Source organism: Heterodontus francisci, unplaced genomic scaffold, assembly GCF_036365525.1.
Source record: "Heterodontus francisci isolate sHetFra1 unplaced genomic scaffold, sHetFra1.hap1 HAP1_SCAFFOLD_786, whole genome shotgun sequence".
NCBI classification, from domain to species: Eukaryota; Metazoa; Chordata; class Chondrichthyes; order Heterodontiformes; family Heterodontidae; genus Heterodontus; species Heterodontus francisci.
The window spans coordinates 219,434-247,258 of NW_027142184.1; the positions used below are offsets into that span (position 1 = coordinate 219,434).

Genomic DNA, 27,825 nt, shown 5'->3' on the forward strand with positions numbered 1-27,825 from the left:
ACCCCATCAACAGCGGAAAATGGAGATCGAGGATGAGATTGAATTCTGTGATCAAAAGCTTTTGAGCAGCGTCCTGCGATGTAAGGTCAGTAAATTCTCATCAGGTCAGTGTGGAGGGCACCGGGCGGACGGGTCAGTGTGGAGGGCACCGGACGGACGGGTCAGTGTGGAGGCGGGGCGGACGGGTCTGTGTGGAGGGCACCGGGGCGGACGGGTCAGTGTGGAGGGCACCGGACGGACGGGTCAGTGTGGAGGGCACCGGGCGGACTAGTCAGTGTGGAGGGCACCGGGCGGACGGGTCAGTGTGGAGGGCACCGGGGCGGACGGGTCAGTGTGGAGGGCACGGGGGCGGACGGGTCAGTGTGGAGGGCACCGGGACGGACGGGTCAGTGTGGAGGGCACCGGGGCGGACGGGTCAGTGTGGAGGGCACCGGGCGGACGGGTCAGTGTGGAGGGCACGGGGGCGGACGGGTCAGTGTGGAGGGCACGGGGGCGGAAGGGTCAGTGTGGAGGGCACGGGGGCGGACGGGTCAGTGTGGAGGGCACCGGGACGGACGGGTCAGTGTGGAGGGCACCGGGGCGGACGGGTCAGTGTGGAGGGCACCGGGGCGGACGGGTCAGTGTGGAGGGCACCGGGGCGGACGGGTCAGTGTGGGAGGGCACCGAGGCGGACGGGTCAGTGTGGAGGGCACCGGGGCGGACGGGTCAGTGTGGAGGGCACCGGGGCGGACGGGTCAGTGTGGAGGGCACCGGGGCGGACGGGTCTGTGTGGAGGCGGGGCGGACGCGTCTGTGTGGAGGGCACCGGGGCGGACGGGTCAGTGTGGAGGGCACCGGGGCGGACGGGTCTGTGTGGAGGGCACGGGGGCGGACGGGTCAGTGTGGAGGCGGGGCGGACGGGTCTGTGTGGAGGGCACCGGGGCGGACGGGTCACTTCTGTGGATGGGTCAGGACTGGGAGATCTGTGGTCAGCGGGGCTTGTGGGTATCTTGCAGGGTGGCCATCGCTCAGGGCCAGGTGTGACTGTGATTTTCTTTTCATAGAATCATAGAAAGTTTAAGGAGCAGAATGAGGCCTCTTGGCCCATCATGTCTGTGCCGGCCGAAGATCAATCACTATTCTCATCCCACCTTCCAGCATTTGGTCCGTAGCCCTGCAGATTACAGCACTTGAGGTTCATATCCAGACTCCTGAATGAGTTGAGGGTTTCTGCCTCAAATACCCTTTCAGGCAGTGAGTTCCAGACCATCACCACCCTCTGGGTGAAAAGGTTTTTCCTCATCTCCCTCTAATTTTTCTATCAATCACTTTAAATCCATGCCCCCTTGTCACTGACCTCTCTGCTAAGGTGAATTGACCCTTCACCTCCACTCTATCCAGGCCCCTCACAATTTTGTACATTTCAATCAGATCTCCCCTCAGCCTTCATTGTTTCAAGGAGAACAACCCCAGCCTATCCAATCTTTCCTCATAGCTGAAATGCTCCAGCCCAGGCAACATCCTGGTGAATCTCCTCTGCACCCTCTCCAGTGTAATCACATCCTTCCTATAATGTGGTGCCCAGAACTGTACACAGTACTCCAGCTGTGGCCTAACTAGTGTTTTATACAGCTCCATCATAACCTCCCTGCTCTTATATTCTATGCCTCGGTTAATAAAGGCAAGTATCCCATATGCCTTCCTAACCACCTTATCTACCTGTGCTGCTGCCTTCAGTGATCTATGGACAAGTACACCAAGGTCCCTCTGACCCTCTGTACTTCCTAGGGTCCTACCATCCATTGTATATTCCCTTATCTTGTTAGTCCTCCCAAAATGCATCACCTCACACTACTCAGGATTAAATTCCATTTGCCCTGCTCTGCCCATCTTAACAAAAGAACAAAGAACAGTACGGCACAGGAACAGGCCATTCGGCCCTCCAAGCCTGCGCCGATCTTGATGCCTGCCTAAACTAAAACCTTCTGCACTTCCGGGGACCGTATCCCTCTATTCCCATCCTATTCATGTATTTGTCAAGATGTCTCTTAAACGTCGCTATCGTACCTGCTTCCACCACCTCCCCTGGTAGCAAATTCCAGGCACTCACCACCCTCTGTGTAAAAAAACTTGCCTTGCACATCCCCTCTAAACTTTGCCCCTCTCACCTTAAACCTATGTCCCCTAGTAACTGACTCTTCCACCCTGGGAAAAAGCTTCTGACTTTCCACTCTGTCCATGCCGCTCCTAACTTTGTAAACCTCTATCATGTCGCCCCTCCACCTTCGTCGTTCCAGTGAAAACAATCCGAGTTTATCCAACCTCTCCTCATAGCTAATGTCCTCCAGACCAGGCAACATCCTGGTAAACCTCCTCTGTACCCTCTCCAAAGCCTCCACGTCCTTCTGGTAGTGTGGTGACCAGAATTGCATGCAATATTCTAAGTGTGGCCTAACTAAAGTTCTGGACAGCTGCAACATGACGTGCCAATTTTTATACTCTATGCCCCGACCGATGAAGGCAAGTATGCCGTATGCCTTCTTGACTACCTTATCCACCTGCGTTGCCACTTTTAGTGACCTGTGGACCTGTACGCCCAGATCTCTCTGCCTGTCAATACTCCTAAGGGTTCTGCCATTTACTGTATACTTCCCACCTGCATTAGACCTTCCAAAATGCATTACCTCACATTTGTCCGGATTAAACTCCATCTGCCATTTCTCCACCCAAGTCTCCAACCGATCTATATCCTGCTGTATCATCTGATAATCCTCATCACTATCCGCAACTCCACCAACCTTTATGTCGTCCGCAAACTTACTAATCAGACCAGCTACATTTTCCTCCAAATCATTTATATATAATACAAAGAGCAAAGGTCCCAGCACTGATCCCTGCGGAACACCACTAGTCACATCCCTCCATTCAGAAAAACACCCATCCACTGTTACCCTCTGTCTTCTGTGACCGAGCCAGTTCTGTATCCATCTTGCCAGCTCACCTCTGATCCTGTGTGACTTCACCTTTTGCACCAGTCTGCCATGCGGGACCTTGTCAAAGGATTTACTGAAGTCCATATAGATAACATCCACTGCCCTTCCTTCATCAATCATCTTTGTCACTTCCTCAAAAAACTCAATCAACTTAGTAAGACACGACCTTCCCTTCACAAAACCATGCTGCCTCTCGCTAATAAGTCCATTTGTTTCCAAATGGGAGTAAATCCTGTCCCGAAGAATCCTCTCTAATAGTTTCCCTACCACTGACGTAAGGCTCACCGGCCTATAATTTTCTGGATTATCCTTGCCACCCTTCTTAAACAAAGGAACAACATCGACTATTCTCCAGCCCATCTATATCATCCTGTAATCGAAGGATTTCCTCCTCACTATTTACGACACCACCAATTTTCATGTCATCTGCGAACTTACTGATCATGCCTCCTATATTCGCATCTAAATCATTAATATACACTACAAACAGCAAGGGTCCCAGCACCGATCCCTGCGGTACACCACTGGTCACAGGTTTCCACTCGCAAAAAACAACCCTCAACCATCACCCTCTGCCTCCTGCCACTAAACCAATTTTGGATCCAATTTGCCAAATTGCCCTGGATCCCATGGGCTCTTACCTTCTTAACCAATTTCCCATGCGGGACCTTATCAACAGCCTTACTGAAGTCCATGTAGACTACATCAACTGCTTTACCCTCATCTACACATCTAGTCACCACCTTGAAAAATTCAGTCAAGTTATATTCTATACCTTGGCTAATAAAGGAAGGGATTCCATATGCTTCTGATGATATCATTAATGATATAGATGAGGGAATTAAATGTAATATATCCAGGTTTGCAGACGACACAAAGCTGGGTGGGAGTGGGAGCTGTGAGGAGAATGCAGAGAAGCTCCAGTGTGATTTGGACAGGTTGAGTGAGTGGGCAAATACATGGCAGATGCAGTATAATGTGGATAAATGTGAGGTTATCCACTTTGGTGGCAAAAACAGAAAGGCAGATTATTATCTGAATGGCGATAGATTGGGAAAGGGGGAGTTTCAGCAAGACCTGGGTGTCCTTGTGCACCAGTCGCTTAAAGTAAGCATGCAGGTGCAGCAGGAATTAAGAAGGCAAATGGTATGTTGGACTTCATAGCGAGAGGATTCGAGTACAGAAGCAAGGATGTCTCTGAACGGATGGTATGTTGCCTCCCTGATGCCAGGGTCAAGGATGTCTCTGAACGGACAGGAGGCATTCTGAAGGGGGAGGGTGAACAGCCAGAGGTTGTGGTACACATCGGTACCAACGACATAGGCAGGAAGAGTGATGAGGTCCTGCAGGGGGAGTTTAGGAAGTTGGATAGAAAGTTAAAAAAACAGGACCTCTCGGGTTGTAATCTCGGGATTACTCCCTGTGCCACGTGCCAGTGAGGCTAGAAATAGGAAGATAGTGCAGCTAAACACGTGGCTGAACAGCTGGTGTAGGAGGGAGGGTTTCAGATATCTGGACCATTGGGCTCTCTTCAGGGACAGATGGGACCTGTACAAGAAGGACGGGTTGCATCTAAACTGGAGGGGCACAAATATCCTGGCTGCGAGGTTTGCTAGCGTAACTCGGGAGGGTTTAAACTAGTGTGGCAGGGGGGTGGGAACCAGAGCAGTAGGACAGCAAGTGAAATAAATGAAGGGGAACTAGTAAATAAGGCCAGTAAGACTAAGAGGAAGAGCAGGCAGGGAGATGTTGCGGAGCACAGTGGGACTGGTGGTCTGAAGTGCATTTGTTTCAATGTGAGAAGTATAACAGGTAAGGCAGATGAACTTAGAGCTTGGATTAGTACTTGGAAATATGATGTTGTTGCTATTACAGAGACTTGGTTGAGGGAAGGACAGGATTGGCAGCTAAATGTTCAAGGATTTAGAAGCTTCAGGCGGGATGGAGGGGGATGTAAAAGGGGTGGGGGAGTTGCATTACTTGTTAAGGAGAATATCACAGCTGTACTGCGGGAGGACACCTCGGAGGGGTCATGCAGCGAGGCAATATGGGTGGAGCTCAGAAATAGGGAGGGTGCAGTCACGATGTTGGGGGTTTACTGCAGGCCTCCCAACAGCCAGCGGGAGGTAGAGGAGCAGATATGTGGACAGATTTTGGAAAGATGTAAAGGTAACAGGGTTGTAGTGGTGGGTGATTTTAACTTCCCCAATATTGACTGGGACTCACTTAGTGCTAGGGGCTTGGATGGGGCAGAATTTGTAAGGAGCATCCAGGAGGGCTTCCTGAAACAATATTTAGATAGTCCAACTAAGGAAGGGGCCGTACTGGACCTGGTATTGGGGAATGAGCCCGGCCAGGTAGTCGAAGTTTCAGTAGGGGAGCATTTCGGGAACAGTGACCATAATTCCATAAGTTTTAAGGTACTTGTGGATAAGGATAAGAGTAGTCCTCGGGTGAAGGTGCTAAATTGGGGGAAGGCTAATTATAACAATATTAGGCAGGAACTGAAGAATTTAGATTGGGGGCGGCTGTTTGAGGTTAAATCAACATCTGACATGTGGGAGTCTTTCAAACGTCAGTTGATTAGAATCCAGGGCCAGCATGTTCCTGTGAGGAAGAAGGATATGTTTGGCAAGTTTCGGGAACCTTGGATAACGCGGGATATTGTGAGCCTAGTCAAAAAGAAAAAGGAAGCATTCGTAAGGGCTGGAAGACTAGGAACAGACGAATCCCTTGAGGAATGTAAAGACAGTAGGAAGGAACTTAAGCAAGGAATCAGGAGGGCTAAATGGGGTCATGAAAGGTCATTGGCAAACAGGATTAAGGAAAATCCCAAGGCTATTTATACATATATAAAGAGCAAGAGGGTAACTGGGGAAAGCGTTGGCCCACTCAAGGACAGAGGAGGGAATCGATGTGTGGAGCCAGAGGAAATGGGCGAGGTACTAAATGAGTACTTTGCATTAGTATTCACCAAAGAGAAGGACTTGGTGGATGATGAGCCTAGGGAAGGGAGTGTAGATAGTCTCAGTCATTTCATTATCAAAAAGGAGGAGGTGTTGGGTGTCTTGCAAAGCATTAAGGTAGATAAGTCCCCAGGGCCTGATGGGATCTACCCCAGAATACTGAGGGAGGCAAGGGAAGAAATTGCTGGGGCCTTGACAGAAATCTTTGCATCCTCATGGGCTACAGGTGAGGTCCGAGAGGACTGGAGAATAGCCAATGTTGTTCCTTTGTTTAAGAAGGGTAGCAAGGATAATCCAGGAAATTATAGGCTGGTGAGCCTTACGTCAGTGGTAGGGAAACTATTAGAGAGGATTCTTCGGGATAGGATTTACTCCCATTTGGAAACAAATGGACTTATTAGCGAGAGGCAGCATGGTTTTGTGAAGGGGAGGTCGTGTCTCACAAAGATGATTGATGAAGGTGTGGAAGTGAGCAGAAAGGCATGGCACTAAATATAGCCAAGTTAGGAATAGTAGCTCTGCTGAGCTTTGATTTTCAGCGGCAGAAACCACAATGAAATAGTTAAAAGTAAAGGCAGAGGGTGTGAGACTGTAAAGACTAGCCGACACTGGTAATTGCAAAGATATCTGTTCTTTATGGCCTGATTGTGTGACTCCCTGTGGTTTGGAACAAATGGACTCTGTGAATCAAATGATGTCCATCCCTGTGTGAGTGAGAAGGAGTGCTAGGCCCCTCTTATCTTCGTGAACTGCCACTACTTGATGTAGCTGCAGACTGCACGAAACACTCAGGAATGTAAACCTAATAGAGATAGCAGGATGCTCCGCAATTACTTGTCACAAGGTAGAGACAGAACTCATGATCCATGTAGGGAGTGAGACCAGAATGGTTATTGATGATTCCTATGCTCTTGCTAATTAGCTTGCTTGTCCGCTTTCTTTTATCCTGCTGGTACAAAACAATATTTTATTAGTAACAAGTATGTATTGAAAATGGAGTGTATTGTCACCTCAGTAACAGATGTACTGCATGTCACCACGTGGGTGAAGTCGAATTGTATCGCACTGATTGGTTAAACAAGGGGGTGTAGCATGAATCTTAATGTATAAACAGTAGTACCTGTATCACAAACTTCACTTACTCTAGTGGACCAGACAGACTCTAGGTGGAGTCAGTGTCGTTGCATTAGAGTAAGTCAGCCGGCTAAATACGCAAATAAAGTAATTGATTTTACCTACACATCCGACTCGGTATATTTACTGAACCAGACTGAAGGCAAAAAGAACTCAGATTTACAAAGGAAGGGCAGTGGATGTTATCTATCTGGACTTCAGTAAAGCCTTTGACAAGGTCCCTCAAAGCAGACTGATACAAAAGGTGCAGTCACATGGGATCAGAGGTGAGCTGGCAAGATGGATACAGAACTGGCTCAGTCATGGAAGACAGAGGGTTGCAGTGGAAGGGTGCTTTTCTGAATGGAGGGATGTGACTAGTGGTGTTCCGCAGGGATCAATGCAGGGACCTTTGCTGTTTGTAGTATATATAAATGATTTGGAGGAAAATGTAGCTGGTCTGATTGGTAAGTTTGCGGACGACACAAAGGTTGGTGGAGTTGTGGACAGTGATGAGGATTGTCAGAGGATACAGCAGGATATAGATCGGTTGGAGACTTGGGCAGAGAAATGGCAGATGGAGTTTAATTCGGACAAATGTGAGGGAATGCATTTTGGAAGGTCTAATGCAGGTGGGAAGTATACAGTAAATGGCAGAACCCTTAGGAGAGAGAGATCTGGGAGTACAGGTCCACAGATCACTGAAAGTGGCAACGCAGGTGGATAAGGTAGTCAAGAAGGCCTACGGCATGCTTGCCTTCATCGGTCAGGGCATAGAGTATAAAAATAGTCAAGTCATGCTGCAGCTGTACAGAACTTTAGTTAGGCCAGAATATTGCGTGCAATTCTGGTCGCCACTCTACCAGAAGGACGTGGAGGCTTTGGAGAGGGTCCAGAAGAGGTTTACCAGGATGTTGCCTGGTCTGGAGGGCATCAGCTATGAGGAGAGGTTGGATAAACTCGGATTGTTTTCACTGGAACGACGGAGGTGGAGGGGCGACATGATAGAGGTTTACAAAGTTATAAGCGGCATGGACAGAGTGGATAGTCAGAAGCTTTTTCCCAGGGTGGAAGAGTCAGTTACTAGGGGACATAGGTTTAAGGTGAGAGGGGCAAAGTTTAGAGGGGATGTGCGAGGCAAGTTCTTTACACAGAGGGTGGTGAGTGCCTGGAACTTGTTGCCGGGGGAGGTGGTGGAAGCAGGTACCATAGAGACGTTTAAGAGGCTTCTTGACAAATATATGAATAGGATGGGAATAGAGGGATACAGACCCCGGAAGTGCAGAAGGTTTTAGTTTAGGAAGGCATCAAGATTGGCGCAGGCTTGGAGGGCCGAATGGCCTGTTCCTGTGCTGTGCTTTGTTCTTTGTCCTTTGTCTTGCTGTAATTGTACAAGGCCTTGGTGAGACCACATCTGGAATACTGTGTGCAGTTTTGGTCTCCTTCTCTGAGGAAGGATGTTCTTGCTATGGAGGGAGTGCAGCCAAGGTTTACCAGACTGATTCCTGGGATGGCAGGACTGACGTATGAAAAAATGATTGGTTTGATTCGGCTTGTATTCGCTGGAGTTTAGAAGAATGAGAGGGGATCTCATTGAAACCTACAAAATTCTAACAGGACTGGATAGACTAGATGCAGGAAGGATGTTCCCGATGGCGGGAACCAGGGGTCACAGTCTAAGGATAAGGGGTAAACCATTTAGGACTGAGATGAGGAGGGATTTCTTCATCCAGAGAGTGATTCAACTCTGGAATTCTCTACCAGGGAAAGAAGTTGAGGCCAAATCATTAAATATTTTCAAGAAAGAGTTAGATATAGTTCTTAGGGCTAAAGGAATCAAGGGATACGGGGAGAAAGCGGGAACAGGGTACTGGGTTTGGACGATCAGCCTTGATCGTATTGAATCCCGGTGCAGGCTCGAAGGGCCGAATGGCCTACTGCTGCTCCTATTTTCGATGTTTCTTAACCATCTTGTCAGCTAGTCCTGCTACCTTCAGGGATCTGTGAACATTCACTTCCTCTACACTTCTCAGTATTTTCTCATTAATCGTGTATTCGTTTGCCTTGTTTGACCTCCACAAATGCATCACTTCGCACTTCTCTGGGTTGAATTCCATTTGCCAATTTTCTGCCCATCTGACCAGATGGACATTTGACTGCAGCAGGTGTCGCACAGTTCCATTAACATGGCGTATAGCAATAGGTCGATGATTTGGAATTTAAAATTGGTAGATTTCAGTTGGAACCTTACTGCGAATTCCAGAAAACACTATCAGTCAAAAGAGAGTCAGTCTTGAAGCAAAGACTCTTAGATTGGAAGTAAAGAAAAGTAATTTTTTGCTGCCTCCAGCAATACCTCTTCAAAAGGTTGTTTTCTTCTTAGGAAATTAACACAGCCTGTGGCTCATTGTAGAATTTCTGCTGAGAGAATTCTCTTCCTTCAAGCGAAGCACACTTCGCTGGTGTCTCTCTCTAGTTCAGACCGGTTGAAGCAGGTTTATACACACATTTAAAAGTTACAATACACAACATGTCTCTTGCTGTTGTCTGGGGAGCAGGTGCAGCTGCTGGCAAGCTGTGTTCGGTCTTAAAGGCACACGGATTTTAAACAGAATCTTAACAACACATTGTTTGAAACAGAAAAACAGTCCCGTGACACTGAACCACTTAAATCTCCCCTTTGCCTCCCACTGCTCTGACACTGATTTCCCTTCAAGTAGCTGTTTCCAGTCCACTTTCACTAAGTCATGCCTCAGTTTAGTAAAATTGGCCTTGCCCCAATTGAGAACTCTAACTCCTGTTCTGTTTCTGCCCTTTTCCATAATTATGTTAAAACTGACTGAATTATGATCACTACCACCAAAATACCACTTTTGTTTCCTCTGTCTTCCAGACTTATCCATAAATTTTCTGCCTTCCATTTTCATTTCTGATTTTGTCCCAGCTGAGTCTACCCTCAGCTCCCCATCCCCCTGCCAAACTGGTTTAAATCCTCCCCAACAGCACGAGCAAAATGTCCCACAAGGAACTCAGTCCCGGCCCTGTTCAGGTGCAACCTGTCTGGACTGCACAGGTCCCATCTTCCCCAGAGCCGGTCCCAATGTCCCAGGAATCTGAAGCCCTCCCTAATGCACTATCTTTCCAGCCACACATTCATCTGTCTTCTTCTTCTTTTTCTGTTCTCACTTGCACGTGGCACTGGGAGTAATCCGGAGATTGCTACTTTTGACATCCTGCTTGCTAATTTTCTACGTAGTTATTTAAATTCTGACTACTGGACCGCATCCCTCTTTCTACCTATGTCCACGACTACTGGCGGTGAACTGCCTTCTTGAACTGCAGCAGTCTGTGTTCCCCTCTCCCCTCAGGATGCTCTGCAGTCGTTCAGTGACATTCTTGATCCTGACACCAGGGAGGCAACACACCATCCTGGATTCACATCTGTGGCCGCAGAAACGCCTGTCTATTCCCCTAACAATTGAATCACATATCGCTACTGCTCTGCCAGTCTTCCTTGTGCCCCCCCTGTGTAGCTGAGCCACCTATGATGCCCTGGCCTTGGCTCTGGTTGCACTCACCAGGTGAAGCATCACTCTCGTCATAATACCTGTTGGAGAGTGAGATGCACTCAGGGGTTTCCTGCATTACCTGCCTGATTATTTTTGATTGTCTGCTGGTCACCCATTCCCTCTCTCCCTGCATACTGTTAAGCTGTGTGGTGACCACATCTATAAACGTGCTATCTACGTAGCTCTCATCCTCATGAATGCACCGCAGTGTCGCCAGCTGCCGCTTAATTCCAAAACCTGGAGCTTAAACTGCTGCAGCCGACGTCACCTCCTGCACGTGTGGTTATCTGGGTCCTGAGAATTGTCCTGGAGTTCCCACATAGCACAAGATGTGCACTCTCAAGGTTGGAGCAGCCCTGCCATTCCTCTATCAAATTATAAACACTGCTACTACAAGTAAACCTTGATACTAATAAACTCTGCTGCTAATGAATACCACAAGTTAACAAAAGTTTTTAAAAAAAACTACTCACCAATCAACCACTTACCTGATTCCCACTGATGTCACACTTGATTTTCCTTAGATCACTGTTGATTATCTCCCTCACAGGCCTGCTCTTTATACTTCCTTCTTGTGTTAATTAAATTAAATTTATTTTTCTTAATTAATTTATAGTTCCCGTTTTCACTGAACTCCCTCGCTCACCAAACTCCCAACTTCACTTTCTGTGCACTCAAGCAGCACTCCTGGGATGTGTGCATCACTGGCAAGGCCAGCATTTGTTGCCCATCCCGAATTGCCCTTGAGAAGGTGTGGTGAGCTGCCTTCTTGAATCACAGCAGTCCATGTGGTGCCGGTACTCTTATAGAGCTGTTCGGGCGAGTTCTAGGATTTTCACCCAGCGACAGTCAAGGAATGGTGATATAGTTCCAAGTCAGCAATTACGAGGCTTGCAGGGGAACTTGCAGATGATCGTCTTCCCATGTGTCTGCTGCCCTTGTCCTTCCATGAGGTAGAGGTCACGGGTTTGGAAGGTACTTTTGAAGCAGCCTCGGCAAGTTGCTGCAGTGCATCTTGTATATGGTACACACTGCTGTCACTGTGTGTCGGTGGTGAAGGGAGTGAATGTTTGTAGATGGGGTGCCAATCAAGCGGGCTGCTTTGTCCTGGATCGTGTTGAGCTTCTTGAGTGTTGTTGGAGCTCCACCCATCCAGGCAAGTGGAGAGTATTCCATCACACTCCTGACTTGTGTCTTGTAGATGGTGGACAGGCTTTGGGGAGTCAGGAGGTGAGTTACTCGCCTCAGGATTCCTAGCCTCTGACCTGCTCTTGTAGCCATGGTATTTATATGGCTACTCCAGTTCAGTTTCTGGTCAATGGTAACCCCCAGGATGTTGATAGTGGGGGATTCAGCGATGGTAATGCCGTTGAATGTCAAGGGGAGATGGTTTGATTCTCTCTTGTTGGAGGTGGTCATTGCCTGGCACTTGTGTGGCGTGAATGTTACTTGCCACTTATCAGCCCAAGCCTGGATATTGTCCAGGTCTTGCTGCATTTCTACACGGACTGCTTCAGTCTCTGAGGAGTCGTGAATGGTGCTGAACATTGTGCAATCATCAGCGAACATCCCCACTTCTGACCTTATGATTGAAGGAAGGTTATTGATGAAGCAGCTGAAGATGGTTGGGCCTAGGACACTACCCTGAGGAACTCCTGCAGTGATGTCCTGGAGCTCAGATGATTGACCTCCAACAACCACAACCATCTTCGTTTGCACTAGGTATGACTCCAACCAGCGGTGAGTTTTCCCCGATTCCCATTGACCTCAGTTTTGCTAGGGCTCCTTGATGCCATACTCGGTCAATTTCTGCCTTGATGTCAAGGGCAGTCACTCTCACCTCACCTCTGGAGTTCAGCTCTTTTGTCCATGTTTGAACCAAGGCTGTAATGAGCTCAGGAGCTGAGTGGCCCTGGTGGAACCCAAACTGAGCATCACTGAGCAGGTTATTACTAATCAAGTGCTGCTTGATGGCACTGTTGATGACACCTTCCATCACTTTACTGATGATTGAGAGTAGGCTGATGGGGCGGTAATTGGCCGGGTTGGACTTGTCCTGCTTTTTGTGTGCAGGACATACCTGGGTAATTTTCCACATTGCAGGGTAGATGCCAGTGTTGTAGCTGTACTGGAACAGCTTGGCTAAGGGCGTGGCAAGTTCTGGAGCACAGGTCTTCAGTACTATTACTGGAATATTGTCAGGACCCATAGCCTTTGCAGTATCCAGTGCCTTCAGTCATTTCTTGATATCATGTGGAGTGGAGTGAATTGAATTGTTTGAAGTGGATAAAACACCAAGGCCGGATGAGATGCATCCAAGGATACTGAGGGAAGTGAGGGTGGAAATTGCAGAGGCACTGGTCATAATTTTTCAGTCTTACTTACACTCGGTTGGTGCCAGAGAACTGGAGAATTGCAAACGTTACACCCTTGTTCAAAAAAGGGTGTAAAGATAAGCCCAGCAACTAGAGGCAGTCAGTTTAACTTCAGTGGTGGGAAAACTTCTAAAACAAAAAATAAAAATTCGGGGTAAAATTAACAGTCACATGGACAAATGCGGGTTAATTCAGGAAAGCCAGCATGGATTTCTTGAGGGAAAATCATGTTTAACTAACTTGGAGTTTTTTGAGGAGGTAACCGAGAGGGTTGATGAGGGAAATGCTGTTGATGTGGTGCACATGGATTTTAAAAGGCATTTGATACAGTGTCACACAACAGACTTGTGAGCAAACTTGTAGTTCATGCAATAAAAGGGACAGTAGCAACATGGATACGGAATTGGCTGAGTGACAGGAGACAGAGAGTAGTGGTTAATGGATGTTTTTCAGGCTGGAGGAAGGTTTGTAGTGGAGTTTCCCCAGGGATCAGTGTTGGGATCCTTGTTTTTCCTGATATATATTAATGGTCTAGACCTTGGTGTACAGGGCACAATTTCAAAGTTTGCAGATGATACAAAACTTGGAAGCAGTCATGGAGTTATACAGCACAGAAACAGGCCTTTCAGCCCATTGTGTCCATGCTGGCCATTGTGAACTGTGAGGAGGATAGTGCAGAAGTTCAAAAGAACATAGACGAGTTGGTGGAATGGGCAGACAGGTGGCAGATGAAGTTCAATGCAGAGAAATGTGAAGTGATTCATTTTGACATGAAGAACATGGAAAGACAATATAGAATAAAGAGTACAATTCTAAAGGGGGTGCAGGAGCAGAGGGACCCGGGTGTATATGTGTATTAGTCTTTGAAGGTGACAGGACAGGTTGAGAGAGCAGTTAATAAAGCACACAGTATCCTGGGCTTTATAAATAGGGGCATAGAGTACAAGAGAAAGGAAGTTATGTTGAACTTGTATAAGACACTAGTTCGGCCTCAGCTGGAGTATTGCATCCAGTTCTGGGCACCGCACTTGAGGAAAAATGTGAGGGCATTGGAGAGAGTACAGAAAAGATTCATTCGAATGGTTCTAGGGATGAGGAATTTCAGTTATGAAGATAGATCAGGGCAGTTAGGACTGTTTTCCTTGGAGAAGAGAAGGCTGAGAGGTGATTTGATAGAGGTATTCAAAATCATGAGGGGTCTGGACAGAGTAGATAGAGAGAGTAACTGTTCCCACTCGGAAAAGGATCGAGAACGAGAGGGCACAGATTTAAAGTATTTGGTAAAAGAAGCAAAAGTGACATGAGGAAAAACCTTTTCACACAGCGGGTGGTTAATGCCTGAGAATGTGGTGGAGGCAGGTTTAATTGAAGCATTCAAATGGGAATTAGACAGTTATATGAAAAGGAAGAATGTGCAGGGTTATGGAGAGAAGGTGGGGGAATGGAACTGAGGGAATTGCTCTTTCAGAGAGCCAGTGCAGACACGATGGGCTGAATGACCTCCTTCTGCACTGTAACAATTCTGTGATTTTGTGATGCTGGGGACTTCAGGAGGAGGCCGAGATGGATCATCAACTCGGCACTTCTGGCTGAAGATTGTTGCAAATGCTTCAGCCTCATCTTTCACACTGATGTGCTGGGCTCCCCCATCATTGAGGACGGGGATATTTGTGGAGCCACCTCCTCCAGTTAGTTGTTTAATTGTCCACCACCATTCACAGCTGGATGTGGCAGGACTGCAGAGCTTAGATCTGATCCGTTGGTTATGGGATCGCTTAACTCTGTCTATCACATGCGGCTCTGGTGTCGCTGTCCGTGCGCCCTTACTCCACGTCATGGTTCTGTCCTCCTTATTTTCAGAGTGTGTTTGATGAACTGGAAGGTGAGGAGATGAGGCGTGCTCGGACTCGATCAAACCCCTACGAAACTATCCGAGGTGTCTTCTTCCTCAACAGGTACCGTGCTGCGAATGCAGAGGAGGGGGGAATGCAGAGGAGGGACAGTTTCCTGTGGGAGGGGGAGCAGGCTGGAAGAGTGGTCCAGGTGAAGGAGGGCATGCTCTGGGTGGGTGAATGGCCAAGGCCCTGGGTACTGGGGCAGGACCAGAGACAGGGGCAAGATTTCCAAGAGTGTGGATCGCTGTGGGGGTTCAGGGGTTGGAGCCCCAGTGAGCGGAGCACTGGGGTCGATGGAAGAGCCTCGGGTCTGGGGATCGTGGTCACGTGACAGAGGGGAATAGTTTGAGTGTTGCACCTTGCTCTCTAAGTCTCGCCATTACTTACCTTTCAGAGCTGCAATGAAAATGGCCAACATGGACCATGTGTTTGACAGTATGTTCACAAACCCACGGGACTCCAGCGGGGTGAGTGTGCCCCTGTTAACACAGCAACAGCACGTCTGCAAGTGTGAGCGTAACTTACGCAAGCATCTTTAGAATGTCTCTCAGCTCCTGGGTTACTTGCACCCAAACATGCAACTCCGGGTCTGTGCTCGTCCACATGTCTAACTCCGGCTCCACGTTACCCCCAGTGCCTGACTCCGGCTCCGCGTTACTCTCCGTGCCTGACTCCGGCTCCGCATTACTCTCCGTGCCTGACTCCGGCTCCGCGTTACTCCCCGTGCCTGATTCCGGCTCCGCGTTTCTCCCCGTGCCTGACTCCGGCTCCGCGTTACTCTCCGTGTCTGACTCCGGCTCCGCATTACTCTCCGTGCCTGACTCCGGCTCCGCGTTACTCCCCGTGCCTGATTCCGGCTCCGCGTTTCTCCCCGTGCCTGACTCCGGCTCCGCGTTACTCTCCGTGTCTGACTCCGGCTCCGCGTTACTCTCCGTGTCTGACTCCGGCACGGCGTTACTCCCCGTGCCTGACTCCGGCTCCGCGTTACTCCCCGTGCCTGACTCCGGCTCCGCGTTACTCCCCGTGCCTGACTCCGGCTCCGCGTTACTCCCCGTGCCTGACTCCGGCTCCGCGTTACTCCCAGTGCCTGACTCCGGCTCCGCGTTACTCCCCGTGTCTGTCTCCGGATCCGCGTTACTCTCCGTGTCTGCTTCCGGCACCGCGTTACTCTCCGTGTCTGATTCCGGCTCCGCGTTACTCTCCGTGTCTGACTCCGGCTCCGCGTTACTCCCGGTGTCTGACTCCGGCTCCGCGTTACGCCCGGTGCCTGACTCCGGCTCAGCGTTACTCCCGGTGCCTGACTCCAGCTCCGCGTTACTCCCGGTGCCTGACTCCGGCTCCGCGTTACTCCCGGTGCCTGACTCCGGCTCCGCGTTACTCCCCGTGTCTGTCTCCGGATCCGCGTTACTCTCCGTGTCTGCTTCCGGATCCGCGTTACTCTCCGTGTCTGATTCCGGCTCCGCGTTACTCCCGGTGTCTGACTCCGGCTCCGCGTTACTCCCGGTGTCTGACTCCGGCTCCGCGTTACGCCCGGTGCCTGACTCCGGTTCCGCGTTACGCCCGGTGCCTGACTCCGGCTCCGCGTTACTCCCGGTGCCTGACTCCGGCTCCGCGTTACTCCCGGTGCCTGACTCCGGCTCCGCGTTACTCCCGGTGCCTGACTCCGGCTCCGCGTTACTCCCGGTGCCTGACTCCGGCTCCGCGTTACTCCCGGTGCCTGACTCCGGCTCCGCGTTACTCCCGGTGCCTGACTCCGGCTCCGCGTTACTCCCGGTGCCTGACTCCGGCTCCGCGTTACTCCCGGTGCCTGACTCCGGCTCCGCGTTACTCCCGGTCACTGACTCCGGCTCCGCGTTACTCCCGGTGTCTGACTCCGGCTCCGCGTTACGCCCGGTGCCTGACTCCGGCTCAGCGTTACTCCCGGTGCCTGACTCCAGCTCCGCGTTACTCCCGGTGCCTGACTCCGGCTCCGCGTTACTCCCGGTGCCTGACTCCGGCTCCGCGTTACTCCCCGTGTCTGTCTCCGGATCCGCGTTACTCTCCGTGTCTGCTTCCGGATCCGCGTTACTCTCCGTGTCTGATTCCGGCTCCGCGTTACTCCCGGTGTCTGACTCCGGCTCCGCGTTACTCCCGGTGTCTGACTCCGGCTCCGCGTTACGCCCGGTGCCTGACTCCGGCTCCGCGTTACGCCCGGTGCCTGACTCCGGCTCCGCGTTACTCCCGGTGCCTGACTCCGGCTCCGCGTTACTCCCGGTGCCTGACTCCGGCTCCGCGTTACTCCCGGTGCCTGACTCCGGCTCCGCGTTACTCCCGGTGCCTGACTCCGGCTCCGCGTTACTCCCGGTGCCTGACTCCGGCTCCGCGTTACTCCCGGTGCCTGACTCCGGCTCCGCGTTACTCCCGGTGCCTGACTCCGGCTCCGCGTTACTCCCGGTGCCTGACTCCGGCTCCGCGTTACTCCCGGTGCCTGACTCCGGCTCCGCGTTACTCCCGGTGCCTGACTCCGGCTCCGCGTTACTCCCAGTGCCTGACTCCGGCTCCGCGTTACTCCCAGTGCCTGACTCCGGCTCCGCGTTATTCCCAGTGCCTGACTCCGGCTCCGCGTTACTCCCAGTGCCTGACTCCGGCTCCGCGTTACTCCCCGTGTCTGTCTCCGGCTCCGCGTTACTCTCCGTGTCTGATTCCGGTTTCGCGTTACTCTCCGTGTCTGATTCCGGTTTCGCGTTACTCTCCGTGTCTGACTCCGGCTCCGCGTTACTCCCCGTGCCTGACTCCGGCTCCGCGTTACTCCCCGTGTCTGATTCCGGCTCCGCGTTACTCTCCGTGTCTGATTCCGGTTTCGCGTTACTCTCCGTGTCTGACTCCGGCTCCGCGTTACTCCCCGTGCCTGACTCCGGCTCCGCGTTACTCCCCGTGCCTGACTCAGGCTCCGCGTTACTCCCCGTGCCTGACTCCGGCTCCGCGTTACTCCCCGTGCCTGACTCCGGCTCCGCGTTACTCCCCGTGCCTGACTCCGGCTCCGCGTTACTCCCCGTGCCTGACTCCGGCTCCGCGTTACTCCCCGTGCCTGACTCCGGCTCCGCGTTACTCCCGGTGCCTGACTCCGGCTCCGCGTTACTCCCGGTGCCTGACTCCGGCTCCGCGTTACTCCCCGTGCCTGACTCCGGCTCCGCGTTACTCCCCGTGCCTGACTACGGCTCCGCGTTACTCCCAGTGCCTGACTCCGGCTCCGCGTTACTCCCAGTGCCTGACTCCGGCTCCGCGTTACTCTCAGTGCCTGACTCCGGCTCCGCGTTACTCTCAGTGCCTGACTCCGGCTCCGCGTTACTCCCCGTGTCTGTCTCCGGCTCCGCGTTACGCCCGGTGCCTGACTCCGGCTCCGCTTTACTCCCAGTGCCTGACTCCGGCTCCGCGTTACTCCCCCTTTCTGACTCCGGTTCCGCGTTACTCCCCCTGTCTGACTCCGGCCCCGTGTTACTCCCAGTGCCTGGCTCCGGCTCCGCGTTACTCCCCGTGCCTGCCTCCGGCTCCGCGTTACTCCCCGTGCCTGACTCCGGCTCCGCGTTACTCCCCGTGCCTGACTCCGGCTCCGCGTTACTCCCCGTGCCTGACTCCGGCGCCGCGTTACTCCCGGTGCCTGACTCCGGCGCCGCGTTACTCCCGGTGCCTGACTCCGGCGCAGCGTTACTCCCGGTGCCTGACTCCGGCTCCGCGTTACTCCCCGTGCCTGACTCCGGCTCCGCGATACTCCCCCTGCCTGACTCCGGCTCCGCGTTACTCCGCCTGCCTGACTGCGGCTCCGCGTTACTCCCCCTGCCTGACTGCGGCTCCGCGTTACTCCCCCTGCCTGACTGCGGCTCCGCGTTACTCCCCCTGCCTGACTGCGGCTCCGCGTTACTCCCCCTGCCTGACTCCGGCTCCGCGTTACTCCCAGGGCCTGACTCCGGCTCCGCTTCACTCCCCTGTCTGACTCCGGCTCCGCGTTACTCCCAGTACCTGACTCCGGCTCCGCTGTGTGTTGTCTCACTCTCTCTCTCGCTCTCTCTCTAGATGGAGTGTGCTGTTGTGTGTTGTCTCTCCCTCTCTCTCTGGATGGAGTGTGCTGCTGTGTGTTGTCTCTCTCTCTGGATGGAGTGTGCTGCTGTGTGTTGTCTCTCTCTCTCTCCCTCTGTCTGGATGGAGTGTGCTGCTGTGTGTTGTCTCTCTCTCTCTCTCTCTCTCTCTCTCTGGATGGAGTGTGCTGCTGTGTGTTGTCTCTCTCTCTCTCTCTCTCTCTGGATGGAGTGTGCTGCTGTGTGTTGTCTCTCTCTCTCTCTCTCTCTCTCTCTCTGGATGGAGTGTGCTGCTGTGTGTTTTCTCTCTCTCTGGATGGAGTGTGCTGCTGTGTGTTGTCTCTCTCTCTCTCCCTCTGTCTGGATGGAGTGTGCTGCTGTGTGTTGTCTCTCTCTCTCTCTCTCTCTCTCTCTCTCTGGATGGAGTGTGCTGCTGTGTGTTTTCTCTCTCTCTGGATGGAGTGTGCTGCTGTGTGTTGTCTCTCTCTCTCTCTCTCTGGATGGAGTGTGCTGCTGTGTGTTGTCTCTCTCTCTCTCTCTCTCTGGATGGAGTGTGCTGCTGTGTGTTGTCTCTCTCTCTCTCTCTCTCTCTCTCTCTCTGGATGGAGTGTGCTGCTGTGTGTTTTCTCTCTCTCTGGATGGAGTGTGCTGCTGTGTGTTGTCTCTCTCTCTCTCCCTCTGTCTGGATGGAGTGTGCTGCTGTGTGTTTTCTCTCTCTCTGGATGGAGTGTGCTGCTGTGTGTTGTCTCTCTCTCTCTCCCTCTCTCTGGATGGAGTGTGCTGCTGTGTGTTTTCTCTCTCTCTGGATGGAGTGTGCTGCTGTGTGTTGTCTCTCTCTCTCTCTCTGGATGGAGTGTGCTGCTGTGTGTTTTCTCTCTCTCTGGATGGAGTGTGCTGCTGTGTGTTGTCTCTCTCTCTCTCTCTGGATGGAGTGTGCTGCTGTGTGTTGTCTCTCTCTCTCTCTCTGGATGGAGTGTGCTGCTGTGTGTTTTCTCTCTCTCTGGATGGAGTGTGCTGCTGTGTGTTGTCTCTCTCTCTCTCTCTCTGGATGGAGTGTGCTGCTGTGTGTTGTCTCTCTCTCTCTCTCTCTCTCTCTCTCTCTCTGGATGGAGTGTGCTGCTGTGTGTTGTCTCTCTCTCTCTCTCTCTCTCTGGATGGAGTGTGCTGCTGTGTGTTTTCTCTCTCTCTGGATGGAGTATGCTGCTGTGTGTTGTCTCTCTCTCTCTCTCTCTGGATGGAGTGTGCTGCTGTGTGTTGTCTCTCTCTCTCTCTCTGGATGGAGTGTGCTGCTCTGTGTTGTCTCTCACTCTCTCTCTCTGGATGGAGTGTGCTGCTGTGTGTTTTCTCTCTCTGGATGGAGTGTGCTGCTGTGTGTTGTCTCTCTCTCTCTCTCTTTCTCTCTCTCTGGATGGAGTGTGCTGCTGTGTGTTGTCTCTCTCTCTCTCTCTCTCTCTCTCTCTCTGGATGGAGTGTGCTGCTGTGTGTTGTCTCTCTCTCTCTCTCTCTGGATGGAGTGTGCTGCTGTGTGTTGTCTCTCTCTCTCTCTCTGGATGGAGTGTGCTTCTGTGTGTTTTCTCTCTCTCTGGATGGAGTGTGCTGCTGTGTGTTGTCTCTCTCTCTCTGGATGGAGTGTGCTGCTGTGTGTTGTCTCTCTCTCTCTGGATGGAGTGTGCTGCTGTGTGTTTTCTCTCTCTCTGGATGGAGTGTGCTGCTGTGTGTTGTCTCTCTCTCTCTCTCTCTCTCTCTGGATGGAGTGTGCTGCTGTGTGTTGTCTGTCTCTCTCTCTGGATGGAGTGTGCTGCTGTGTGTTGTCTCTCTCTCTCTCTCTGGATGGAGTGTGCTGCTCTGTGTTTTCTCTCACTCTCTCTCTCTCTGGATGGAGTGTGCTGCTGTGTGTTTTCTCTCTCTGGATGGAGTGTGCTGCTGTGTGTTGTCTCTCTCTCTCTCTCTCTTTCTCTCTGGATGGAGTGTGCTGCTGTGTGTTGTCTCTCTCTCTCTCTCTCTGGATGGAGTGTGCTGCTGTGTGTTGTCTCTCTCTCTCTCTCTCTGGATGGAGTGTGCTGCTGTGTGTTGTCTCTCTCTCTCTCTCTCTCTGGATGGAGTGTGCTGCTGTGTGTTGTCTCTCTCTCTCTCTCTCTGGATGGAGTGTGCTGCTGTGTGTTGTCTCTCTCTCTCTCTCTCTGTCTGGATGGAGTGTGCTGCTGTGTGTTGTCTCTCTCTCTCTCGCTCTCTCTCTGGATGGAGTGTGCTGCTGTGTGTTGTCTCTCTCTCTCTCTGGATGGAGTGTGCTGCTGTGTGTTGTCTCTCTCTCTCTCTCTGGATGGAGTGTGCTGCTCTGTGTTGTCTCTCACTCTCTCTCTCTCTGGATGGAGTGTGCTGCTGTGTGTTGTCTCTCTCTCTCTCTCTCTCTCTCTCTGGATGGAGTGTGCTGCTGTGTGTTGTCTCTCTCTCTCTCTCTCTTTCTCTCTGGATGGAGTGTGCTGCTGTGTGTTGTCTCTCTCTCTCTTTCTCTCTGGATGGAGTGTGCTGCTGTGTGTTGTCTCTCTCTCTCTCTCTCTGGATGGAGTGTGCTGCTGTGTGTTGTCTCTCTCTCTCTCTCTCTCTGGATGGAGTGTGCTGCTGTGTGTTGTCTCTCTCTCTCTCTCTCTGGATGGAGTGTGCTGCTGTGTGTTGTCTCTCTCTCTCTCTCTGTCTGGATGGAGTGTGCTGCTGTGTGTTGTCTCTCTCTCTCTCGCTCTCTCTCTGGATGGAGTGTGCTGCTGTGTGTTGTCTCTCTCTCTATCTCTGGATGGAGTGTGCTGCTGTGTGTTGTCTCTCTCTCTCTCTCTCTGGATGGAGTGTGCTGCTGTGTGTTGTCTCTCTCTCTCTCGCTCTCTCTCTGGATGGAGTGTGCTGCTGTGTGTTGTCTCTCTCTCTCTCTCTGGATGGAGTGTGCTGCTGTGTGTTGTCTCTCTCTCTCTCTCTCTCTGGATGGAGTGTGCTGCTGTGTGCTGTCTCTCTCTCTCTCTGGATGGAGTGTGCTGCTGTGTGCTGTCTCTCTCTCTCTCTGGATGGAGTGTGCTGCTGTGTGTTGTCTCTCTCTCTCTCTGGATGGAGTGTGCTGCTGTGTGCTGTCTCTCTCTCTCTCTGGATGGAGTGTGCTGCTGTGTGTTGTCTCTCTCTCTCTCTCTCTCTCTCTCTCTGGATGGAGTGTGCTGCTGTGTGTTGTCTCTCTCTCTCTCTGGATGGAGTGTGCTGCTGTGTGTTGTCTCTCTCTCTCTCTCTCTCTCTCTCTGGATGGAGTGTGCTGCTGTGTGTTGTCTCTCTCTCTCTCTCTGGATGTAGTGTGCTGCTGTGTGTTGTCTCTCTCTCTCTCTCTCTCTGGATGGAGTGCGCTGCTGTGTGTTGTCTCTCTCTCTCTCTCTCTCTCTCTCTCTCTGGATGGAGTGTGCTGCTGTGTGTTGTCTCTCTCTCTCTCTCTGGATGGAGTGTGCTGCTGTGTGTTTTCTCACTCTCTGGATGGAGTGTGCTGCTGTGTGTTGTCTCTCTCTCTCTCTGGATGGAGTGTGCTGCTGTGTGTTGTCTCTCTCTGGATGGAGTGTGCTTCTGTGTGTTGTCTCTCTCTCTCTCTGGATGGAGTGTGCTGCTGTGTGTTGTCTCTCTCTCTCTCTCTCTCTCTGTGGATGGAGTGTGCTGCTGTGTGTTGTCTCTCTCTCTCTCTCTCTGGATGGAGTGTGCTGCTGTGTGTTGTCTCTCTCTCTCTCTCTCTCTGGACGGAGTGTGCTGCTGTGTGTTTACTCTCTCTCTCTCTCTCTGGATGGAGTGTGCTGCTGTGTGTTGTCTCTCTCTCTTTCTCTGGATGGAGTGTGCTGCTGTGTGTTGTCTCTCTCTCTCTCTCTCTCTGGATGGAGTGTGCTGCTGTGTGTTGTCTCTCTCTCTCTCTCGCTCTCTCTCTGGATGGAGTGTGCTGCTGTGTGTTGTCTCTCTCTCTCTCTCTCTGGATGGAGTGTGCTGCTGTGTGTTGTCTCTCTCTCTCTCTCTCTCTCTGGATGGAGTGTGCTGCTGTGTGTTGTCTCTCTCTCTCTCTCTCTCTCTGGATGGAGTGTGCTGCTGTGTGTTGTCTCTCTCTCTCTCTCTCTCTGGATGGAGTGTGCTGCTGTGTGTTGTCTCTCTCTCTCTCTCTCTCTGGATGGAGTGTGCTGCTGTGTGTTGTCTCTCTCTCTCTCTCTCTGGATGGAGTGTGCTGCTGTGTGTTGTCTCTCTCTCTCTCTCTCTGGATGGAGTGTGCTGCTGTGTGTTGTCTCTCTCTCTCTCTCTCTGGATGGAGTGTGCTGCTGTGTGTTGTCTCTCTCTCTCTCTCTGGATGGAGTGTGCTGCTGTGTGTTGTCTCTCTCTCTCTCTGGATGGAGTGTGCTGCTGTGTGTTGTCTCTCTCTCTCTCTCTCTCTCTCTCTCTGGATGGAGTGTGCTGCTGTGTGTTGTCTCTCTCTCTCTCTCCGGATGTAGTGTGCTGCTGTGTGTTGTCTCTCTCTCTCTCTCTGTCTGGATGGAGTGCGCTGCTGTGTGTTGTCTCTCTCTCTCTCTCTCTCTCTCTCTCTCTCTGGATGGAGTGTGCTGCTGTGTGTTGTCACTCTCTCTCTCTGGATGGAGTGTGCTGCTGTGTGTTTTCTCTCTCTCTGGATGGAGTGTGCTGCTGTGTGTTGTCTCTCTCTCTCTCTCTGGATGGAGTGTGCTGCTGTGTGTTGTCTCTCTCTCTCTCTCTCTCTGGATGGAGTGTGCTGCTGTGTGTTGTCTCTCTCTCTCTCTCTCTCTCTCTGGATGGAGTGTGCTGCTGTGTGTTGTCTCTCTCTCTCTCTCTCTCTCTGGATGGAGTGTGCTGCTGTGTGTTTTCTCTCTCTCTGGATGGAGTATGCTGCTGTGTGTTGTCTCTCTCTCTCTCTCTCTGGATGGAGTGTGCTGCTGTGTGTTGTCTCTCTCTCTCTCTCTGGATGGAGTGTGCTGCTCTGTGTTGTCTCTCACTCTCTCTCTCTCTGGATGGAGTGTGCTGCTGTGTGTTTTCTCTCTCTGGATGGAGTGTGCTGCTGTGTGTTGTCTCTCTCTCTCTCTCTTTCTCTCTCTCTGGATGGAGTGTGCTGCTGTGTGTTGTCTCTCTCTCTCTCTCTCTCTCTCTGGATGGAGTGTGCTGCTGTGTGTTGTCTCTCTCTCTCTCTCTCTGGATGGAGTGTGCTGCTGTGTGTTGTCTCTCTCTCTCTCTCTGGATGGAGTGTGCTTCTGTGTGTTTTCTCTCTCTGGATGGAGTGTGCTGCTGTGTGTTGTCTCTCTCTCTCTGGATGGAGTGTGCTGCTGTGTGTTGTCTCTCTCTCTCTGGATGGAGTGTGCTGCTGTGTGTTTTCTCTCTCTCTGGATGGAGTGTGCTGCTGTGTGTTGTCTCTCTCTCTCTCTCTCTCTCTCTCTGGATGGAGTGTGCTGCTGTGTGTTGTCTCTCTCTCTCTCTGGATGGAGTGTGCTGCTGTGTGTTGTCTCTCTCTCTCTCTCTGGATGGAGTGTGCTGCTCTGTGTTGTCTCTCACTCTCTCTCTCTCTGGATGGAGTGTGCTGCTGTGTGTTTTCTCTCTCTGGATGGAGTGTGCTGCTGTGTGTTGTCTCTCTCTCTCTCTCTCTTTCTCTCTGGATGGAGTGTGCTGCTGTGTGTTGTCTCTCTCTCTCTCTCTGGATGGAGTGTGCTGCTGTGTGTTGTCTCTCTCTCTCTCTCTCTGGATGGAGTGTGCTGCTGTGTGTTGTCTCTCTCTCTCTCTCTCTCTGGATGGAGTGTGCTGCTGTGTGTTGTCTCTCTCTCTCTCTCTCTGGATGGAGTGTGCTGCTGTGTGTTGTCTCTCTCTCTCTCTCTCTGTCTGGATGGAGTGTGCTGCTGTGTGTTGTCTCTCTCTCTCTCGCTCTCTCTCTGGATGGAGTGTGCTGCTGTGTGTTGTCTCTCTCTCTCTCTCTGGATGGAGTGTGCTGCTGTGTGTTGTCTCTCTCTCTCTCTCTCTGGATGGAGTGTGCTGCTGTGTGTTGTCTCTCTCTCTCTCGCTCTCTCTCTGGATGGAGTGTGCTGCTGTGTGTTGTCTCTCTCTCTCTCTCTGGATGGAGTGTGCTGCTGTGTGTTGTCTCTCTCTCTCTCTCTCTCTGGATGGAGTGTGCTGCTGTGTGCTGTCTCTCTCTCTCTCTCTCTGGATGGAGTGTGCTGCTGTGTGCTGTCTCTCTCTCTCTCTGGATGGAGTGTGCTGCTGTGTGTTGTCTCTCTCTCTCTCTGGATGGAGTGTGCTGCTGTGTGTTGTCTCTCTCTCTCTCTCTCTCTCTCTCTGGATGGAGTGTGCTGCTGTGTGTTGTCTCTCTCTCTCTCTCTGGATGTAGTGTGCTGCTGTGTGTTGTCTCTCTCTCTCTCTCTCTCTGGATGGAGTGCGCTGCTGTGTGTTGTCTCTCTCTCTCTCTCTCTCTCTCTGGATGGAGTGTGCTGCTGTGTGTTGTCTCTCTCTCACTCTCTGGATGGAGTGTGCTGCTGTGTGTTGTCTCTCTCTCTCTCTGGATGGAGTGTGCTGCTGTGTGTTGTCTCTCTCTCTCTCTCTCTCTCTCTCTCTCTCTCTGGATGGAGTGTGCTGCTGTGTGTTGTCTCTCTCTCTCTCTCTGGATGTAGTGTGCTGCTGTGTGTTGTCTCTCTCTCTCTCTCTCTCTGGATGGAGTGCGCTGCTGTGTGTTGTCTCTCTCTCTCTCTCTCTCTCTCTGGATGGAGTGTGCTGCTGTGTGTTGTCACTCTCTCTCTCTGGATGGAGTGTGCTGCTGTGTGTTTTCTCTCTCTCTGGATGGAGTGTGCTGCTGTGTGTTGTCTCTCTCTCTCTCTCTGGATGGAGTGTGCTGCTGTGTGTTGTCTCTCTCTCTCTCTCTCTGGATGGAGTGTGCTGCTGTGTGTTGTCTCTCTCTCTCTGGATGGAGTGTGCTGCTGTGTGTTGTCTCTCTCTCTCTCTCTCTCTCTCTGGATGGAGTGTGCTGCTGTGTGTTGTCTCTCTCTCTCTCTGGATGGAGTGTGCTGCTGTGTGTTTTCTCTCTCTCTGGATGGAGTATGCTGCTGTGTGTTGTCTCTCTCTCTCTCTCTGGATGGAGTGTGCTGCTGTGTGTTGTCTCTCTCTCTCTCTCTGGATGGAGTGTGCTGCTCTGTGTTGTCTCTCACTCTCTCTCTCTCTGGATGGAGTGTGCTGCTGTGTGTTTTCTCTCTCTGGATGGAGTGTGCTGCTGTGTGTTGTCTCTCTCTCTCTCTCTTTCTCTCTCTCTGGATGGAGTGTGCTGCTGTGTGTTGTCTCTCTCTCTCTCTCTCTCTCTCTCTCTCTCTCTGGATGGAGTGTGCTGCTGTGTGTTGTCTCTCTCTCTCTCTCTCTGGATGGAGTGTGCTGCTGTGTGTTGTCTCTCTCTCTCTCTCTTTCTCTCTCTCTGGATGGAGTGTGCTGCTGTGTGTTGTCTCTCTCTCTCTCTCTCTCTCTCTCTCTCTCTCTGGATGGAGTGTGCTGCTGTGTGTTGTCTCTCTCTCTCTCTCTCTGGATGGAGTGTGCTGCTGTGTGTTGTCTCTCTCTCTCTCTCTTTCTCTCTCTCTGGATGGAGTGTGCTGCTGTGTGTTGTCTCTCTCTCTCTCTCTCTCTCTCTCTCTCTCTCTGGATGGAGTGTGCTGCTGTGTGTTGTCTCTCTCTCTCTCTCTCTGGATGGAGTGTGCTTCTGTGTGTTTTCTCTCTCTGGATGGAGTGTGCTGCTGTGTGTTGTCTCTCTCTCTCTGGATGGAGTGTGCTGCTGTGTGTTGTCTCTCTCTCTCTGGATGGAGTGTGCTGCTGTGTGTTTTCTCTCTCTCTGGATGGAGTGTGCTGCTGTGTGTTGTCTCTCTCTCTCTCTCTCTCTCTCTGGATGGAGTGTGCTGCTGTGTGTTGTCTCTCTCTCTCTCTGGATGGAGTGTGCTGCTGTGTGTTGTCTCTCTCTCTCTCTCTGGATGGAGTGTGCTGCTCTGTGTTGTCTCTCACTCTCTCTCTCTCTGGATGGAGTGTGCTGCTGTGTGTTTTCTCTCTCTGGATGGAGTGTGCTGCTGTGTGTTGTCTCTCTCTCTCTCTCTCTTTCTCTCTGGATGGAGTGTGCTGCTGTGTGTTGTCTCTCTCTCTCTCTCTCTGGATGGAGTGTGCTGCTGTGTGTTGTCTCTCTCTCTCTCTCTCTGGATGGAGTGTGCTGCTGTGTGTTGTCTCTCTCTCTCTCTCTCTCTGGATGGAGTGTGCTGCTGTGTGTTGTCTCTCTCTCTCTCTCTCTGGATGGAGTGTGCTGCTGTGTGTTGTCTCTCTCTCTCTCTCTCTGTCTGGATGGAGTGTGCTGCTGTGTGTTGTCTCTCTCTCTCTCGCTCTCTCTCTGGATGGAGTGTGCTGCTGTGTGTTGTCTCTCTCTCTCTCTCTGGATGGAGTGTGCTGCTGTGTGTTGTCTCTCTCTCTCTCTCTCTGGATGGAGTGTGCTGCTGTGTGTTGTCTCTCTCTCTCTCGCTCTCTCTCTGGATGGAGTGTGCTGCTGTGTGTTGTCTCTCTCTCTCTCTCTGGATGGAGTGTGCTGCTGTGTGTTGTCTCTCTCTCTCTCTGGATGGAGTGTGCTGCTGTGTGCTGTCTCTCTCTCTCTCTGGATGGAGTGTGCTGCTGTGTGTTGTCTCTCTCTCTCTCTGGATGGAGTGTGCTGCTGTGTGTTGTCTCTCTCTCTCTCTCTCTCTCTCTCTGGATGGAGTGTGCTGCTGTGTGCTGTCTCTCTCTCTCTCTGGATGGAGTGTGCTGCTGTGTGTTGTCTCTCTCTCTCTCTGGATGGAGTGTGCTGCTGTGTGTTGTCTCTCTCTCTCTCTCTCTCTCTCTCTGGATGGAGTGTGCT

General features: G+C 51.7%; 1 protein-coding gene across 2 annotated transcripts in view; it reads left to right on the top strand.

Annotated features, from left to right (window-relative positions):
- cmtr1 (cap methyltransferase 1) overlaps positions 1-27,825 on the top strand; it is a 224,636-nt gene that overhangs the window by 36,462 nt on the left and 160,349 nt on the right. The window contains exons 5-7 of one of the 2 annotated variants that reach the window (XM_068028382.1): positions 14-85; positions 14,855-14,949; positions 15,284-15,356. In XM_068028382.1, the coding sequence (XP_067884483.1) occupies positions 14-85; positions 14,855-14,949; positions 15,284-15,356 (240 nt within the window). The remainder of the gene's footprint in view (positions 1-13; positions 86-14,854; positions 14,950-15,283; positions 15,357-27,825) is intronic. The other variant, XM_068028383.1, reaches the window with a different exon arrangement.